Here is a 19,115-nt window from a genome sequence, read left to right on the forward strand (position 1 = left end):
TGCTGCAACGTTTTTCTACCTTCTTGACTTGGGTTTTTTATTACTAGAATCTATTTATTATACCAATCTGATTTCATTTAGTTTTTTTTTAATTATACCTCTATTATTATTGTTTTTGAGGGGAGCTTTTTATTATTATGACATGTTGGCAGGTAAATATTACTACTGTAATACATCAGTCTTATAGAATCCAAAAACAAAACAAAAAATATTTAAATATTTTATGGTTAGATATGAAGTGTTAAGATTTCCACTTAGATAAACATATAGTTGTGTTTTTTTTTTTTCTATAAAAAAAAACAATAGTTCACCTTTTAAAAATGTAATTGTGTATTTTTACTGTTATGACCAGATTTCTAATCAGTTTTTGTTTACATATTCTTAGTATTTTAGTTTCGAATGTAAATGTAAAAAAAAAAACAGTTCAGTTTTGTAAGGGTCAGACAATGGAAACTAAAAGTTCTGAGTGTCTCAATTGAAACTTACGAGAGCAGTGTATCTACATATAATAAAGGGATAACATATTAAAGATTGAAATCCACATAATTATTTTATATAGACACTTAGCCTAATTACCTTTAAATATCATCAAGTAACCCCCATAAACAAATCTTATGTTATTATCTATTTTAAAAATTAACAAAAATCATAAAAATAAAACGAAACTAGAAAAAAACACAAAAACAATATGAAAGAATAAACATTTTTAAAGCTTGTTTTATTTACGCTTCGCAACCATTGTTAAATACGCATCAAATTTTTACTCAAAAAGATCAAAAGGCATTTACGAAAAATTATTACAAAATATAAAAAAACAAATTGGTAGAAAAAGAAAGAAGGCTTTTAATATAACAGTGGATAAATGGATGGTTGGATAGAATGGTTGGTTAAGTATTGTATATAGTACATATAAACGATAGTGGTGGTGGATGAATGATGAAGATCAGTCGGCGAAAAATAAAATATACATAAAGTACAGAAAAATAGTTGGTAGTAGTTGTTTGGTTGGTTTAATATTATTTTTGTTTGTTTAGTAGACAAAAAAATTCAAACAGATAAAATGCGACATACAACATTTTACTATATACAATACCTATAGGTAACAACGATCATCATTTTACAGCGAGGGAAAAAAATAAAATTTAAAAAAAAACTACTACTAAAGGAAAAACAAACAACAATGACATCTCGTTCACGTTCATGTCATTGTCGTCATCGTCATTATTATTGTTATTGCTAGTTGTTGTGTTGTGTAGATGACGCTTTTGTTGCTGTTGTTGGCTGTTGGACGGTTGTTGATCATTACATGAAAAAACGTCAAGAATGACAAAGAATACAAAATGTTTGTAAATTAAAGAAAAGACAGAATATTCAACCAACAAGAATAGACAAAATAGCAGCAAAACCAAAAAAAAAGATGATCATCAAAAGCTGCGTCATCATCAACATCATTTTTGTCTTTTTCATCATCATCATGGTTATTACAATTATCACAACCACCAACACCAACTACCGTACGAAAGTATTGAAGTATTGAAAGAAAAAAAGCTATATTTCCAAGAAACATTTTAAAGACAAGGGAAAAGTTTTCTTATATGTACATATACATAGATATACATACATACTGCATAGTATGTTTGTCAGTCTGTCTGTATGTCTTAATGTCCGTCTGTATGAGAAGAAAAACCTTTAAGTTACAAAAATTGTTCAGTTACCAAACAAACAGGCGCAACATCAAACAAAAATATCACAGCAACATACCAATAACAAAACAAACTGCAATATGTGCCAACTAAGAAAATCATCTATTATTGCAATGACTACAATCGAGGAGTTTATATAAATATGTCGCTTTTTGTCTGTCTGTTCATTTGTCTGCATTAACAATGATATAAAGGGAAAACTTAAGTATAATATATACATACATATGTACATAAAAACAGCAACTTTATAGAAAAAACTTGAAAAAAACAGCAACAGCAACAATGCTTTAAACAATTCTTAAGCTAATGCTTAGTGTCGCACATAGTACATGTAATATTCTTTGATTAGTTTAGAGTTAAATACAGATCTTGCGAATTGGTGCTTGTTTTCAAAGAAAACAAAATTTTTAAATTTAAAAGTATTCTTTAAATTTTTGAATTTTTTTTAAAATTTAAATTACAATTTTTGTATCACTTTGACCCACTGTGCATTTACAATAGAGTGCGTTGTTTAGCGCTATGCGCAAATTGTTGTCCCTGCTTTATATATACATACATATGTACATAAAAACAGCAACTTTATAGAAAAAACTTGAAAAAAACAGCAACAGCAACAATGCTTTAAACAATTCTTAAGCTCATGCTTAGTGTCGCACATAGTACATGTAATATTCTTTGATTAGTTTAGAGTAGAAAAAAAAAAGTTCTAAAAAATATTTGTTAAATACAGATCTTGCGAATTGGTGCTTATTTTCAAAGAAAACAAAATTTTTGAATTTAAAAAAATTTTTGAATTTTTTTTAAATTTAAATTACAATTTTTGTATCACTTTGACCCACTGTGCATTTGCAATAGAGTGCGTTGTTTAGCGCTATGCGCAAATTGTTGTCCCTGCTTTATGCATGTTATTGCAATTGCAAATTGGAAATGAAATAATTATCTGATGTAACTTTGACGCTTTGACGATTAACTTGACGAATTACGAATTGTTTGTTTTGTTCGCTCATTCGTTTTATGGAATATAACTATTAAAGAAATACTATAAAAGTATCGGCAGCGTCGAATCGTATGACCACTTTATTCTTTTAAGCAAAAAATATATGTAATTACAGAAATGTTTATTAAATTTTGTGAACAACTGTTTCATTTCAGATTATATGGAATATGTTCGTTTTTAAAAAGAAATACCATCCATGCCTTCTAGTCGTAATTCAACTCTGGGTGGAGGAAGACTGTCGTACATCGTTGCCATTATCGTTTAAGGATAATCAGGCCGTCCTTTTTGTTCTGCCTTCGAGAATTTTACGTTTCAAACCGCATTAACCAATGTGTGAGGTCAGATAACTGTAGCAAGTTGCGGTTTTTTTGAAGTGTATGTTGACCAGTGTTAACTTAACCTAAGTTTTTAATTTTGTTTTTGGTGGAGTACCAAAAAAAAACCTCAAATTTGTATTCTGGCCAGTCGAACTGATAAAAATAGAGTTGGCGTTGTGAATCATCGATTCGGGCCAAGTTGTCTTAGCTACAGGAGTATCTAAGCAAACTTATCACATAGGACTACTTAAAGGATAATGTACTTTAATCTAACGAGCAAATAGTCGTGGTAACTACTCGAGTCTTACTCGTTCACAGATTGTTAATCCAGCGACAGCTGTATCAACCTAAAGATCTTTCCCCAGAAAAGAACTATCTCGGCCACAGTCAAATTCTTAGTTTTCCCCAATGTTTATTGGGGAATAACCTCAATGGATTATGTATTCCAATAAATTTTGCAGGGAAGATAATAAGGAATTGGTTGGATCTACTTCTACTTTCTTATTACCTTGGTATAGGGTATAGCTAATAAAAATACTATTTCTATTTTATTATTGAATGGATATGGATGATAATAATGATGGCTACGACGACAAAAATGATGACGGCGTCAGACCAACCAAACTTCATGTCATACATACATGTCACTCAATCTAACTTAATCGAGTGTTTGTTTATACATATGTATGTATGTTTGTCTTTGTCTCTGGGAAGGTAAACAAAAAAAGTGCAGACAATTAAAATTTGTAAATTGTTATCGAGTCTCTGGTTAAAGATTTATGGTAAACTAAAATAAGATTGAGTGGAAAAAACGGCAACAGAAAAACTTATAAAATGTATGATGTTTCATCATGTTTATATGTATCTATATAGTAACAATAAAAGTAATACGATACCTTATTCTTATTAATTTTGTAATTGCAATTAATTTTGTGTAATTGACAGACAAATCAAATTGTTGGCAGTAATTAGATGTTAAGAATGGCATCATGTGTTATTGATTAATGATTAGATTTTCAGAGTTCTAACTTGGTACATTTAACAGAAGAGATACATAAACTTACAGTTTTGATGTTGTTTTAAGAGACTTTTAAAAGTAGTCACTACTGCTTACTGATTGTCCTCTTAATAACCAATTTCATGATTTTGAATGTCTACTTTACGCTAGCTAGAACCGATAGTGGCAAATTCTTTCCTAACCTAACCAATTACTAAAAGAATTTTGGAAGGACTTCATATTATGTAAAAATCATCTTAAAATTTAACAAGTGCTAATACCAATATGGAATATTTCTATTATATTATATCTTTGCCATCATTATAGGTGCTTATGCAGAACGTTTTTCAAGAATATTAATAATAGTACATGCAGTATACAGTAAACAACTTTTAAGGCATTCTTAAAAATCTTTGCTTTACTCACCTTAGGCGTATGATAAACGCTCGGAGTACTCGCAACAGCCTCACTTTCATCTAAAATTGTACTACTACCAACGCCGGCACTAATCATATCCGGCATATAATCATCCATCATATCATCCTCAACACCATACATGGCCAGAGGATTGGAATTACTCGAAGCAATGTCATTTAAATGTGTAAGATTGGCAAGAGCAGATGGCAATTTATTACCTTTTTTCTTGCTAGCAGCCATAAGTTCTTTTTCACGTTTTGCTTGGAAAACTTTACGTTCGAATTCATTCAAATGCTCTATCGAAGGTTCGGCACCATGCAAATGAGAAATACTGAAAGCCATCCATTGTTCAACAAATTCGGAGGCATCATCAATATGATAGGTAATACAAAGTTCGACGGCTGCATAATATATAATAAACATTTTGTGTAAAACTAGTTACATTTATTTTAAGCTAAAAACTTACATTTGTCCACCACTTCCTGGGGAGGCTCAATGCCCATATCATCGAACTGTTGTTTTATTTCAGCATCCATTTTAATTTATTTTTGATGTTAGCAGGAAAGTAAAGTTTTCTTTTTGATATTTTAACTATTATTTTTAATTTAAAACTTTTTTTAATAAATAAAACACAATTTTCACTTTGCTTAAAAAAACACGATTTGTTCAAAAACACAATTTTGCAAGCTTTTGTTTGTTTGTTTACAAATAAATGTCAACAAAAAGCGCGCAAATGATCAACAAATAATGCCAAATTCTAATAAGAATACATCACAAGTGACCTCTTTTGTCGGTTTAACTGACATAAACTTGGCATCACTTTTCACAGCTGTTGTCAAAAATTTCCCAAACAGATGTTGAATTGGACAAAAAAAAATATCGCCCATTTGTAATAATTCAACAAAAATAGCATTTTTTCTTCTTTTCAACTTTTATTAAATTGTATTAAATTTACAAAGCCATGGTCATAGGCGCATTTCCAGCAGCCAAATTGGGTGTTTTGGCTATAAAACAAATAAGTAAACCAATAGCAAATATAATAAAATCGAAAGCCAAAGAACATCCATTATTTCGTAACTATGTTTGTATGCCACCGGCTCAGCGTAAGTAGATTTTGGAATTTTATTTGTTTGCAAGTAAGAAACGCTGTCTGTTTATTTTCACTTTAATTAGTTTACAATTGGGTGGAGGTCAAAACGAAAATGTGGGCCTTAAACTTGGGTAAACCGGTTAATGTACCACCTCTAACAGAAGCCATGGCTGTGGAGCTGGGTGCCAATCTATTGGGTGAATTCATTATTTTCGCCATTGGTGCTGGTCTATTGATATTTGAATATGCTAGGTAAGTGGCCTTTGTGTTGAAATAAATTGAACTAACATTTTCTATATTTTTCGATTTATGCATATGTAATTTTTTATTCAATTTAAAACACTTGTTTTTTAGTAAAATCTTTTTAAATTTCTTTTTCCAGGCAAACAAGCAACGAAGCTAAAAAACAAGAAAAAGCTAAACTAGAAAAGGATGAACTAACTAATCGTTTAGCCGAAATGACATTCCGTTTGGAGCGTCAAGATGCCCAATTAAGAGAAATGACCAGGGTATTAGCAGATATAGGTAAGTTTTGGGAATATTGTTTTCTAATAAATTAAAGCAATAGTAACTAATAGTCTTTTAAAATCATAAAAGATGAATTAAAAGTAACTTGCTACAATCTGTTACAATATTTAGAACAAGAAACGCTAAAAACTAAAATTGAAATTAAGGATAAAGAAAAGCTTAAAAATCAAGTGTAGAAAGTTCAAGATGCTAAACATTTTTTTATTTTTATTATAAAACGTGTATGTGAATTTTTATATTGTTTTATAACTTTATTTTTGTATATATACATCTATTAATATCCCTTCCTTTTTCCTTACACATTTGTATTAAATTGTTTACTTTTACATTACATTATGTCATTGCTTTGTTTTTGCCTTCAATTGCTTGTTTTTCTTCATTTTAATCATGATCACTTTTCCTTTTTCCAGAATCACGTTCAATTTTCAGATGGACCAAAGATAGAATACAAGAATATCAGCCATTTAATCCAGACACTCCAAATCAAACACCACCATCACACTATCAGAAAATATCGCCTTATAATCCTGAGGGTGGTCTTATTATGAGGGCCCTACATTTCCTAGAAACCCAAGTGTTCACAAATGTCAAACCAACAGTACAGACCATTACAGTAAAACCAGTTGAACAGACCCAAATCACTGAAACTCCTTTTCAAAACATGACCCAAGTCTCGGAAGATGTTGCTGCTGCTGACGATGAAGAATTAGTTGTTAAATCGAATACAGAACGTCCTACTCTAAAACAGTGACTACAACAGAATATTGAGCTTACAAATGCATTGGCTAAGCTTAAATATGAAATTGATTTAGCTGACTCTAATTTTACTTCGGGAAGAGATTAGTCATTTAATTCTGTATTTAAATATTGTTGATCAATATTTAAAATAATGTCTTTTACTATGAAAACATAGTGCATTAATTATAGTTTGGTACTTAAATGTTTATCACAGCATTTATTACAACAATCTTTTGTATAATTAAGTATCAAAAATATAAATAGATAACTGCTTTTTTATTTGTTGATTTTCCCTCTGTTAAATTATAAAATAAAAGTTATTAAATGTTAATTTGTTTTACAAATAATTGTTTTATTTTTAGTAATTTTACTGATGGCATACTCTCTTTTTTAAACTTTTCTAGGCGTTCTTAAAAAGACCAATTCTAAACTAACTGAAATGGCTAACTCGCCCTTACCTCCCCCACCTGTAGCTGTGCCACAATCTACCAACAGCACCGCCGCCCCCATTGTTGTTGAATCTAAAATGTTAAAAGATGAAAATCTTATTAAAATACAAAAAATGTCTTATTCCACTAGAGGGCTTTGAGTGAAATGAAATGTGCAAATAAAATCTTTAAAGTTAGTAAATTATAGTGAAAATTCATAAATAAGTTTGTAATATTTATAAAGGACAATAAACTATATACTTATTCTTAATATTGAAAAATAGTTTTTGTACTTTTTTTAATTCAAAACTTTTTCGTATTTTGTACGAAAAATGTACGATTTCTCATAAAAATTTTCAAATTTTTCAAACAATGCACAACATTTTTATTTGCAAAAAAAGAGAGATAAAATTTTCATTAATTTTTTTTTTTATAAAAATACAATTTTGTTGAGAGCTAATCCGAAACACAAACACTTATAACTAAAAAAATGAAATCATAAAACTTAACTTTAAATTCACAAGTGCATTAAATATAAAAGATTATAAATATGAAACTTATATTAGTATTTACCAAAAAAAAAAAAAAAGAAAAAAATACAAATCAATTTAAAAAATATTAAAGTTAAATATCTTGATAATTTGTAAAACAATGTAAAGTACGTATTTCCATAGGATCATCGATTAAATCACGCAAATAATCACCAAACACTGAGGTAATCTTGTACAAACTACGTTTAACAGCATTCTTTAGGGTAATTAAATTTCTATCTAGTTTTTTTCCATTCAAGTTGACATTATTCAGTTTATCTAATTCTCCCTTAAGTTTCAATAAGGCCTTAATAATTTGTGGCAAAACCACCTGCACCACCCCGTATTTATCTTCAGTGATAGAAGCAGCACAAACACCCGCCAGACCTTGTGTTAACCAAACTATCATTTGAGAATTAGAAAGTAGGAATGCAGTCTTGGCACCATCCGATTCACCAAACATATAAAATAAACCCGGTATAGTACGAAAGGCGGTATTGAGGGCATGTTCTAGTTGTTTAGACATGTGTTCGAATTGGGCGTTAATGCGTTGTACAGCATTTGAAGTTTTCGGAGACATATTTGCGGGTGCCGAAGAATCAATGTTAGTAGTGGGAGCATCAGTAGCCATTCTACGTATGCCATAGGTTTCATTGTATTGTCTTAGTAGAATTTTCTCAGCTGCCTCGGTAGCCGTTGGTTTGTCAGTGTGACAAAATAATGGTGAAGATTTCATGGTTGATATGTTTTTAACCGAGGCAGTAAGTTCTTCTATGAATGCGTTAATAAGCGATAGACATTGACCAGAAAGTTGATTCCAATTATAGGGATGACCACCTGTTTTTAAAATATATTGAAATTATTGTTTAGAAAGTAAATGATGCTAGAAAAACACTTACCCGGCACTGAGAGAGCGAATATTTCCTGTCGTTTACTAGGCATATGTGATGAAGCCAAAGTAAACAATTCCAAAGCAGCTAAATTTTGCACTACCGGCACTTGAGACATGCCCAAAGCCTCTACCAATGTAATTTCTTTTTGACCATCAGTAATTACAGGATTCTTTTCGATAACAAAATGCATTTCTTCAGCCAAAAATATTGAAAAGAATTTTTGCATTAAATTCATGTTGCTTAATATTTGTGAAGATAAAATCCAGGCATAAAACAACAGTCTCAAATTTGTGGCCACGGCAAAAAATGACACTATACTTTCCTCCAACTCAACACCAAAAAAGCGGGCAATACGATGATTTAACATACCACCCAAGAGACAATAGCCCAAAGCATAACAAAGTGTAGGCACAAATGATTTTAACAATGAATTGTACAAAGTGGAGTAAAGTAAGGAACGTATTTTTACTACTTTATTTTCCTGCAAAATTGGATACTCTACTTCAGGTTCAGAGCGTAAATTCTCCTTAATGAAATGATAACAACCCGCAGAGATGCCAGCACCCATAAGGAAGATATAATAAGAGTTTAAACAATCCATGGCATAGCATTTGTATAATAGAGATCTGAAATTTAAAATGTACACACATATATAATAATTGCCATAACGTGTAAATAATAAACAAACCTGTAATCCATATGTAAATATCTAGCATATAGCCAAGTAGTTAAGAAACCCATGGCCAGATGTATAACAAAGAAAGCGAATTTCCTCACGGCTGTACCCAGCAGCCAACGAAAACGGGTGGCATAGTACTTCTTAACCGCCAAATGTGATTTACCCAATAAAATACCATAAATAATGACCGCTGATATTAGAGGCATTATGGACAACCAGGTGTAAAATGAAAACAGCAAACCCACTGTCTCAGTGATCCACATTACCGGGTGCAGCACATGAAAGTTGACAAACAGCAAAAATACAGCCAGTAAGAAAAACTGCATTGTAATACTCAGAGCCACTGCCGAGAGGCAACGATAGAGGCATAATTTTTTACATTCCAATATTAAGGAAGACATTTTAACACCAGTTTTGTTTGAATTTCTTACACAAACTTGTATTTCTTAACCGGCTTTTTTATTTTGAGGTTAAGTTAATTTCGCCAACTTTTAACAATCTATTTTACACGATTTTTGTAGTTATTTGAATATTTATGACAAAATTAGTTGAAGAATAATTTTATTTATATAATATTTTAATATTTATTGGCTTAATAGAAAATTAAATGGTTTATTCTGTAATTTCTTAGCGCGTCATAATGCAATTTAAATGAAACAATAAATTGTCAAAACTGTTTCGCACAAAAAAGTAAACAAACAACAATTGTTGTTGGGCAGCACTGTTTTTTGACATTAAACTTCCAGGGTTGCTTTTGTTGGTACACTGGAAAATAAATACATGAAAAATTCGGTTAAAAATAATTTTCAAAAATTTTAATGAAAATGAGTTATAGTAATATATCGAAATCTAATATTGCGATATAGTTTACATACAAATTACATAGTTATTAAAAAATTAGCATATTTTACTTAAAACATTAAGAAATATTTTTATCTTTCATATATATGTATGTATGTATGTATCTATGTATGTACTAGGGCTCTATTGATGAAACTAGAAAGTCGACTTTTTTAATTTTTGCATTTAGTTAAAAGTCGACTTTTCGACATTTCAACTTTTTGCATGTTATGAAAAGTCGATTTTTCGATTTTTCGGCTTTTTGATTTTATTTATTGAATTAAAAGTCGACTTTTAGACTTTTAGTATGAATTTTACAATTAGTCGACTTTTCGACTATTTTCGACATTTTTCAACTTTTTATGACTATTTTCGACAATTTGACTATTTTCGACTTTTTCCGATTTTTTCAATTTTTCGACAAAAAGTAGATTATTCGAAAGTCGATTTATAGAACCCTAGTATGTACTGTATAAAGACAACATCTAGAAGTGCTGTCAAATGAAGTAAATCATTTTGTAAAATATGTTATTTTCTCGAATTTGGCAGCACTTTCGGTTTTTTCGTTTCTATATAAATACGTATAAATAACGTCAGTTTTTCAATACCGTTTTGTGTCTAAGAAAAAAGTTTCAATTAAGAATTCAATTCAATTCTAAAACTTATAAAAATAAAAATTTTTCACACTCGATGCGGCTGAATTTTTGAGTTAATCAAAAGAAAATATACGATTTGAATTATAAATTTATATGTCACCAAAATAATTTAAATAAATTAACAATGTATGTATAAACAAATTAAGCAATTTGCTAAATTTCTAGAAGTAATCTGTCAAAAGACAGAAATTGCAGGAAATCGCTTTCCTAGAGGAAACAATCTATCATTTATTTCCTCATTATTTTTACAAAAATTGTTATTACTTTTGTTAGGTGGTTTTTACATCCGATTGTTGTTTTTGGGATAAAGCAGTGACAAGGAAAAGGTATTGCAGTTTTATTTTCCCATATGTTTTACTTATTTTTTACTCTTATTTTTTTTTGCTTATATCTCTTTGAAATACCATTATGCTCTCTTTTAATAGAAAATTAGTGATGGTAATCAATGTACATAACATTTCTGTGGTTTAAAGCTTTTATTTGATTTTATTTGATGAAATTTTAAGGCCTTATTCACAAAACAATTATTCTTACATCATTCAAAATATGACTTTAACTTTCATAATTATGACATTTAAAAGATATCGAAATTTTTAAAATTGTATTAGAATGTTTCCACTGCCATGAAATTTACTAGATTTGCAGAAACCTCTTCGGGTGTTTGTACAGAGAATAACATATATAACCACTTCCAAAGTAGTACTAAGTGATTTTTTTTCTTTCTGTAGGATTGATGTTTAATGACTTCTGAAGAAGTGAAAATAATTTTATTTTTTTGCAATTCTATATATTATTAAAAATTTTATTTTTAAAAAATTATTTATGTCACGTTAGTTATATGATATAAAAATATAATTTTACCTCCAAATAACTTCCACGAGAAGAACATATAAATGACATCTTGAGAATGATCAAAGGGCCATCTCATCTGTGACGAGCCTGTGTATATGATCAAAAGGCCATCTCATCTGTGACGAGCCTGTGTTAAAATTAATTTCTTCTTCAAGTCTTTTTCAGCAATTCCATGTAGTAAATTCAACTTCTATTTCAATTCTTTGGAAGTTCTTTTTTTGTTGGGTGTGTTTCGCAAATCAACTAGATTTGCTCATTTTGAGAGAAAGAATTCAAAACTCTTAGAAAATGAATTTTCTAAAGGACTAAGTCACACTGAATCCGAATATGATCAGATTTTCTTCATTACTTCTGGGATTAATGGTATCGCAATTATTGGCCCTTTTAGATATTATATTCTATCAACATTAAAATAAAGTCACCTGGCATATCTTCTTTGAGATATCATCACCTAAAGTCTGATACATCAAGAAATTAAAAAACAACTAATCTTATTCTTAACTTTCGGCTTTTTATATTTTATATAGTCTATTTTTTCACACTTTATGATTAAAAAATTCTGATTAGTATTTAGGTTTAAAATTTGCCGGCCTGAGTTGTTTTTTTAATATGTACTTTAAAAAACTGTAAAACTTTACTTTAAGCACCTGAGTTATTGTTATACCCTACACCACTTTAGTTGGGAGGGTATATTGTGTTTGTGCTGATGTTTGTAACGTACAATAATTTTGGTCTTATACCAACCTTAAAGAACACCAATGGGCTCAGAATCATTTTCTGAGGCGATTTAGATAGGGCTTATAAGCACAGAATAATTCAATGAAATTTGGCACATGATCTTCTATGGTACCGTTGATGAAGCCTATATGGTCGTCCTCGCCCGAATATATTTTTTTTAATTGTTTTAATATGTACTCAAAATTAAAAAACTACAAAAGCTTACTTTTAGAACCTTTTGAAGCACTCAAAACAATTTTAGTACTTTTTTCACTTGAATTTGGTACATACTTAGATAATACCATCCCTGAGCCGCCAATAAACATTTGTATACACTTGCACTAAAGCTCTCTTAGCTCTTTAGTCATTTTCGCTGTGAGTTTGCTAGAGTGCGGTCGTGTCGTAATTAAACGCGGACGGTCAACTGAAAGTTTTTTTTTACCGATTTTAACAAATTGAAAAAAAAGAAATAACGTTTAGAAAATAATAAAGTTTTTGAATGTGAAAAGAAAGAAAAAAATGAAATATCTAATACAAAAGCCACAATAGAAAGTGCAAAAGAATATGAATAAAATATTGTATTAAATATTGGTGTTTAATACGAAAAAATATATGTAAAAAAAATAATATTTCATTATGTGTGAGTATTTTTTGGTGTGAAGAAAAAGAGTCAAAAGAAAAATTCGCAAATAAAAAATTAAAAAAGAATTAACGTGTGTGTTTTTTGTTGCGGTCTTTATTTATAATATTTTAAATAATTGAGAGCTAGTGGTAGTAGTTGATGAGGAAGAAGTGAGGAAGTGGCAAGAGAAGTGCGAAAATCAAAATACAAGTAATTTTGTGTATGAGAGCTCCACTAATTAAAATCAATTAAAAAATATTTAATATAATAAAATAAGTGGAGAAGAAAAGGAATATTGTATACAAAATACAAGTGAAGCAAAGAAATAAATCAATAAATTGTAATTGAAATATAGAAAAAAATGAATAAATTTCGTCGTTAGTGAAAAAAATTTACGTAAAAATACAAAACGAGTGCGTAATTGTGTTTGTTTAAAAGGTTTGCGAATATTAGAAGGCAGAAAAAATAAACAAAAACAACAACAACAATAAAGTTTTGTATAAGCTTTTGTGCGTAGTATTGAGGTCATTCTTCAAATATCATCGGAGTAGCTGAATAAAAATAAAAACAACAACCACAACAAAAACTGAAACAAAAAACAAACATACAAGTGTAATTTTCAAACAATTTTACTAATGTTGTAATTGTAATGTAATGTTGTTGTCGTTTCTAGTGTGTTCCGTTATGTTTAGTTTAGTTTTCAATTGTTTGGTTGGGTGATGTAAAACCAACCCAATAAATAAATAAATAAGTAAGAGAAAAACAACAACCTCATAGTAGTGGAATTTTTGTTTGTGTATCAAACTAAAAGAGAGTGAGCAAATGAATGAGTGAGTGTAAATAATTGTGCGTGCAAATAACAACAACTAAACAGCTGCTTTGCCCTTAAAAATAGCAACAACAAAAACAACAACATGAGCTTAACTAATACTACGTAATCAAATTTTAATGTGAAATGTAATGAAATGAAAGGTGTTATTTTGATAAATTAAGCTGTAAATAAAATAGACGTTTATTTGAGAGTAAAACAAACAAAAAAAATATATTGAATCGTAAAAACAGGTGTAAAAAAGAAAATTAAAAAAAAGCAAAATTACTACCCAAAGAAAATAAATATGTAAACAAAACATAGAGAGGGAGATAAAAAATGTTAATTTAAAACACATGTGTATTAAAAGAAAACAATTGTTTTTTATGATTAAATGGAACAAATAATAAAATAAAGCTAACGAATTAATTAATTAATTATCTTTAAACAAATTTGTGTCAAATACTTTTTGTATATATTGTTTGTGTATCTTCATCTTTTATATACGAAAATTCAAGGTGTGTATATTTTTGTTATTGTTGTTTCTTTCTCATTATTAATCGAAAAAATTATATATAAATGTTCTGCTTGTTGTTGTACAATACCTATATATTTTTATAATTATTACTCCATTCACCTACTTTCGTGTTTAATATATTTTTTTAACTCCCCCTTCGCTTTCTTATCACTAGAAGAAGAAAAAACTTATGAGCACAGAAAATTATAAAAACAAAATATATAAAAATAAAAAAATTAAAAAAGCAACAAATCAGAGATGAAAAAGTTGGTACATTTGTACTATTTTTGGTACAAATTTGAAGTGTAAATATTACATAGTCCAATTGTCTAAATCTGACAAAAGATTTTTTACAGCATATCATGTTTTCGAGATGTCGAGTCCCAGATTTTGATAAAGCCTAATTTTTGGTCATGTTTAAGATATGTAACAGATATGTAGCTTAATCCATTAAAAATACCTATATTTTGGTCCTTAGGTTTATACTTTTTGTGGGTTTAAATCATACTTACATTAGTTATTATTTTCAAATCAGGACGATTTTATTTATATTCCAAATCAGTATGAACTAATTCTAGATAATTTTATATTAAAAGAAATCAGAATCAAATCGAACATCAAACAAATGATCTAGGATTTACTAAAGTTTAAGCCTCGGACTCAAAGAAGGTTTGTTTTGGGCAAATTTTATATACATATGTATGTATAATATGCTCAAATCAAATTTGATCTTTGACCTGATTCCGAGTTTTAAACTACAAATTTTTATACAATATTTTTTGCACTTGATGACTGATTTTAAGATATGATATAATCAATCCAAATAAATTGAAATCAGAATCAAATCGAACATCAAAACAAATGATCTAGGATTTACTAAAGTTTAAGCCTCGGACTCAAAGAAGGTTTGTTTTGGGCAAATTTTATATACATATGTATGTATAATATGCTCAAATCAAATTTGATCTTTGACCTGATTCCGAGTTTTAAACTACAAATTTTTATACAATATTTTTTGCACTTGATGACTGATTTTAAGATATGATATAATCAATCCAAATAAATTGACGGTTTTGATAATTCACGAACACTAAGTTTAAAAGTACATTTATTTTTCCAATGACTAGTATATGGAGGAGAGTATGGATCATGGACTATTGTATTAACAGTAAAAGTTACATATTAAATGGTCTATAACTCAGATATTGTAAATGCTATGAACGATTTACCAAAAGTTTATATATAAAAAGAATGATTAAATTTATGGACTAGACTTCTCTATGAACGATTCCCGGATTAGACTAGCTTATCATAATATGTATGACAAAAGCTATGATATTTTTCGATGTCAAACAATGTAACTTTCCATCTCTGACTGACGTTTCAAATTGTGAAACAATTTCACTTTTATTTCAGAAATGTCAAAAAATTATTAAGAACAATAGTACAAGATCCAATTTAAGACACACTTTACATCAAAAAAGTACAATTTTTATAGTAATGATTTCACTACTACTAGTACTTTCCCCAGTTTTATACAAAATGTAACTTTAATATACTCTTCATTGCGCCAACTCTCTTCTATCTCATACTCTCTTATAATTTTTCTAACAAAACGAAAATATTGACAATAAACTCTCTTATAAGAAAAGAAGTAAAAAAGATAACAAACATTCTCTTACTCATTCCATGCTCTCGCTATTAACTCAAAAACCGACACGAATTGCAATTGATTTTGTAAATAAATATAGAAAAATATCTTAGAAAAAGTTAAAAAATCAACAAGAAAACTTATGTAAATTTTAAATAACTACATTATTAATATTCTTACAATAAAATATTACATGTTTTAACATAAACAATAAATCAAATAAGAATTTGTCCAACAATACAAAAGAAAGAAAACTGTGTCAAGTGTTTATAATAAGATTATCTATCTTTCTATTTATCCCAAAATGCAACCAAAAAAAGAGGAAACAAATATTTGTGGTTTGTGTGTACATATTTGGTGTGCGTGTGGTGTTTTTTTGTACATACATATATTTTGGATTCATTCATTCAGCTTTTTTTCTAGTTGTACAAAAATGTATACATAGAGTACATTTACAAAACATGTTGTAATATAAAGTGAGAGCTTCATGTTGTTTGTTTGTTTTCTTTTGTACATGTGGTTGGTAGGTTGTTGTTTCAAATAATAATCATTGAATAATTATGTGTGTTAGGGAAAAAAGTTAGTAATAAAAAAAAAAATACAATCATAAGTAGTTTACTAAAATTGTGAAATGAATAGAAAAGGTGTTTAAATGGCATAATTAATGGATTTTATTGGTAGATTAATATATAAGGGTGTTTGTATATCAAGTATCAATTTATTTACGCAAAATTAAGTTTCAATTACTTATAAAAATTAGGAAATTATGACTCATGATTTATAAAATTTGAGATTTCTATTTTATAAAATAAATTTAATTTAAAATTTTCAATTTTTTTTGTAAAAAGAGAAAATTATTAAAGGAAAGGAATTTTTATTTTATTCGTTTTTTTTTAATGAAAATTAGTTTTTTAATAAAATTTTTTAATAATAAACCAATTTTTGAAAAAAAAAACTGATATTTTAAAGAACAATTAATTTATGATGAATTAGAATTTTTGTAATTTTTAGTTAATAATTGGTTTTTGAATTTTCGATTGGATTTTAATGAAAAGTTGTTTTTATTTAAAAAAATATTAATTTTTATTTTGGTGACTTCCAGTCAGTTAGTGGTTTTGTGTTCTAGTCTGGTATAAAGAAGGTCGGGTGTTTGTTTCTCACCTGAGGCACTTGTAAGGGGGAGTACGAAAGGCCCGGTGTAGATATCTAGGTGTATTTTCGGTTTTAATGCTGCCCCATCACTACGAAAACTTGTATCTCAGGTCAGTATATACCGCTGCCCCTATCCTTGACTTTTCTCCCTACAGATGTAGTGGTCAAACAATGAACATGTTTATATAGAAAATTTCCACTTTTGTATTAAAAATATATAAATTTTGTTTATTGAAAATTTCACGGCATTTGCCGCGGAAACTTTTTTCACGCTTAGAAAAATGTAGTATACATTTCCGACGTATATTTTTATGATCTATATGGACTGGATATCGCTGTTTTGAAATTTCCGAAAATTGTATAAATACATCCTCCTTTAAAACTAACTACCAAACGAAAACCCAATTTAACCATAAAATTGCAATCTCATCACTTTTAAATTACCAGTAGCAATACGCTATAATTACAATAAAAAACATTTTATTAACCAATGCTGCAGTCAAAATTCTAATTAAAATTTCAAACATGATAGCATGAGTATTAAATCGAAATAATGACAATTCCTCGTAAATCAAAGTAAACGAGAGAAATATTTGTAAACTCATATTTTTTTAATTAAAATTATTGTTTAATAAAGGTAATCATGGTTTGATGACACTGACAGTGACGTTTTCATTTTAAATTAAAATCAAATACAATCAATAATAAAGCAATACAGACCCTTCTTTAAACAAAATGAATGAATAAATTAAAAAAAACGTTCTACACAATATAAAGTACTTGAAATTGTCAACACGTACCACACAGCACACACACATACTTATAATATACACATGAAAAGGAGAGTGAATGTAAAAAAGGAGGCAACAACATACAATTGATTATGATTTCATATGTCAGGAATATTGAAGTGATTCAAAAAAAATTTTACACAATTTCCTTAGAAAAGCTACAAAAAAACCCCGAATAAAAAACCTACTCAGATGATCTAATCAACACTTAAGGAGTATAAAAAACACACAAAAGCTTTAAAAAAACTTTCCACTTGTGTGTCCCTTTCAGACTTAAATAAGCTGAAATTCAATAACCCACGTACACAATTGTCACACCTATAACGAAGTAAATCCCAAATAAAATAGAAATAAATAGAGAGGGGATAAAAGGAAAGACACCAACCAATAAATTGATAAAGATAAAGACAACAACTTACTGAACAAATCATTTACAAAGAAAACAAAAGAATTTTTTGAATTCCCACCAAATGTGTTAGATTTGAAATTCCTTTTCATTAGGATTGAGTGTTCACTGAGTTTGACTCATTCAATAGTAGAATTGTGTTGAGAAGTATTTTTTTGGGTATTTCCCAAAAAATCAAGTTTTTCTTTCATACTCTACCTGGTTATACCCTACACCACTATAGTGGGGAGGGTATTATACGTTTGTGCTGATGTTTGTAACATACAAAAATATTGGTCCAATACCCACCTTAAAGTATACCGATCGATTCAGAATCATTTTTTGAGTCGATTAAGACATGTCCGTCCGTCCGTCCGTCTGTCCGGCTGGCTGGCTGGCTGTCCATGTAAACCTTGTGCGCAAGGTACAGGCCGCAATTTTCAAGATAATTTGATGAAATTTGGACCAAGCATGTTTTTTGGCACAAGGACGAAGCCTATTGAAAATGGTTGAAATCGGTCCATTATTTCACCTAGCCCCCATACAACCGTACCTCCCGATTTGAACTTTTTATGCTATAATTACGTCAAATATTCTGCTATCTCTCTAAAAATTGGCACAAATAAGTTTTATATAAGTATAAATGATACTGCAGATTTTCGTAAGGATCGGCCTATATTTGACCCTAGCCCCATACAAACCCCCCTTCAAAAAATGACTTAAACGTCTAAAATTGACTTGTAACCATTTGTATCGCAATGAAACTCAACAAAACTAACTGTTATTTAGAAATACATCCTTTTCCCA

General features: G+C 29.0%; 4 protein-coding genes across 9 annotated transcripts in view; 2 read left to right on the forward strand and 2 right to left on the reverse strand.

Moving 5' to 3' along the window:
* The window catches only part of LOC111676139 (DNA polymerase alpha subunit B), a 134,999-nt gene extending 129,874 nt beyond the window's left edge, over positions 1-5,125 (reverse strand). Inside the window, exons 1-2 of one of the 2 annotated variants that reach the window (XM_046950640.1) lie at positions 4,898-5,125; positions 4,441-4,832 (exon numbers count right to left, since the gene is read on the reverse strand). In XM_046950640.1, coding sequence (XP_046806596.1) covers positions 4,441-4,832; positions 4,898-4,967 — 462 coding nt within the window. In that variant the 5' untranslated portion in view covers positions 4,968-5,125. The remainder of the gene's footprint in view (positions 1-4,440; positions 4,833-4,897) is intronic. The other variant, XM_023437033.2, reaches the window with a different exon arrangement.
* Positions 5,126-5,282: 157 nt separating this feature from the next.
* Positions 5,283-7,496, forward strand: LOC111676090 (putative OPA3-like protein CG13603). Of its 2 annotated transcripts, none has more exons than XM_023436978.2 (4): positions 5,283-5,534; positions 5,605-5,773; positions 5,904-6,046; positions 7,192-7,496. In XM_023436978.2, exons 1-4 carry the CDS (start codon positions 5,393-5,395, stop codon positions 7,374-7,376), a joined length of 639 nt encoding a protein of 212 aa, XP_023292746.2. In that variant the 5' UTR covers positions 5,283-5,392; the 3' UTR covers positions 7,377-7,496. The 2 variants fall into 2 exon arrangements, with proteins under 2 accessions (XP_023292746.2, XP_023292745.2); XM_023436977.2 differs by lacking the exon at positions 7,192-7,496 and adding an exon at positions 6,460-7,131 and having other exon boundaries at positions 5,288-5,534.
* A 125-nt stretch (positions 7,497-7,621) lies between these two features.
* On the reverse strand, positions 7,622-9,998 carry LOC111676088 (nucleoporin Ndc1). The gene is made up of 3 exons (XM_023436975.2): positions 9,327-9,998; positions 8,645-9,264; positions 7,622-8,582 (listed from the first exon to the last, which is right to left on the reverse strand). The coding sequence occupies exons 1-3, from the start codon at positions 9,716-9,718 to the stop codon at positions 7,840-7,842; spliced, it is 1,755 nt and encodes a 584-aa protein (XP_023292743.2). The 5' UTR covers positions 9,719-9,998; the 3' UTR covers positions 7,622-7,839.
* Positions 9,999-14,166: 4,168 nt separating this feature from the next.
* The window catches only part of LOC111676098 (flocculation protein FLO11), a 252,972-nt gene continuing 248,023 nt past the window's right edge, over positions 14,167-19,115 (forward strand). For all 4 annotated transcript variants that reach the window (XM_046950646.1, XM_046950648.1, XM_046950647.1 and 1 more), the window contains exon 1: positions 14,167-14,330. The gene's annotated coding sequence lies outside the window, so the exon portion shown is untranslated. The remainder of the gene's footprint in view (positions 14,331-19,115) is intronic.

Source organism: Lucilia cuprina, chromosome 4 (genome assembly GCF_022045245.1).
Source record: "Lucilia cuprina isolate Lc7/37 chromosome 4, ASM2204524v1, whole genome shotgun sequence".
In the NCBI taxonomy this organism is placed as follows: domain Eukaryota; kingdom Metazoa; phylum Arthropoda; class Insecta; order Diptera; family Calliphoridae; genus Lucilia; species Lucilia cuprina.

Bases quoted from the DNA above. Each gene is read 5' to 3' on its own strand.
- LOC111676090 (XM_023436977.2), top strand. From the start codon at position 5,393: ATGGTCATAGGCGCATTTCCAGCAGCCAAATTGGGTGTTTTGGCTATA. The intron at 5,774-5,903 runs GTAAGTGGCCTT...TTCTTTTTCCAG, and splicing joins TTGATATTTGAATATGCTAG to GCAAACAAGCAACGAAGCTA. The intron at 6,047-6,459 runs GTAAGTTTTGGG...TCCTTTTTCCAG, and splicing joins CAGGGTATTAGCAGATATAG to AATCACGTTCAATTTTCAGA.
- LOC111676088 (XM_023436975.2), bottom strand. From the start codon at position 9,718: ATGTCTTCCTTAATATTGGAATGTAAAAAATTATGCCTCTATCGTTGC. The intron at 9,265-9,326 runs GTTTGTTTATTA...TTTAAATTTCAG, and splicing joins TATTTACATATGGATTACAG to ATCTCTATTATACAAATGCT. The intron at 8,583-8,644 runs GTAAGTGTTTTT...TTTTAAAAACAG, and splicing joins ATTCGCTCTCTCAGTGCCGG to GTGGTCATCCCTATAATTGG.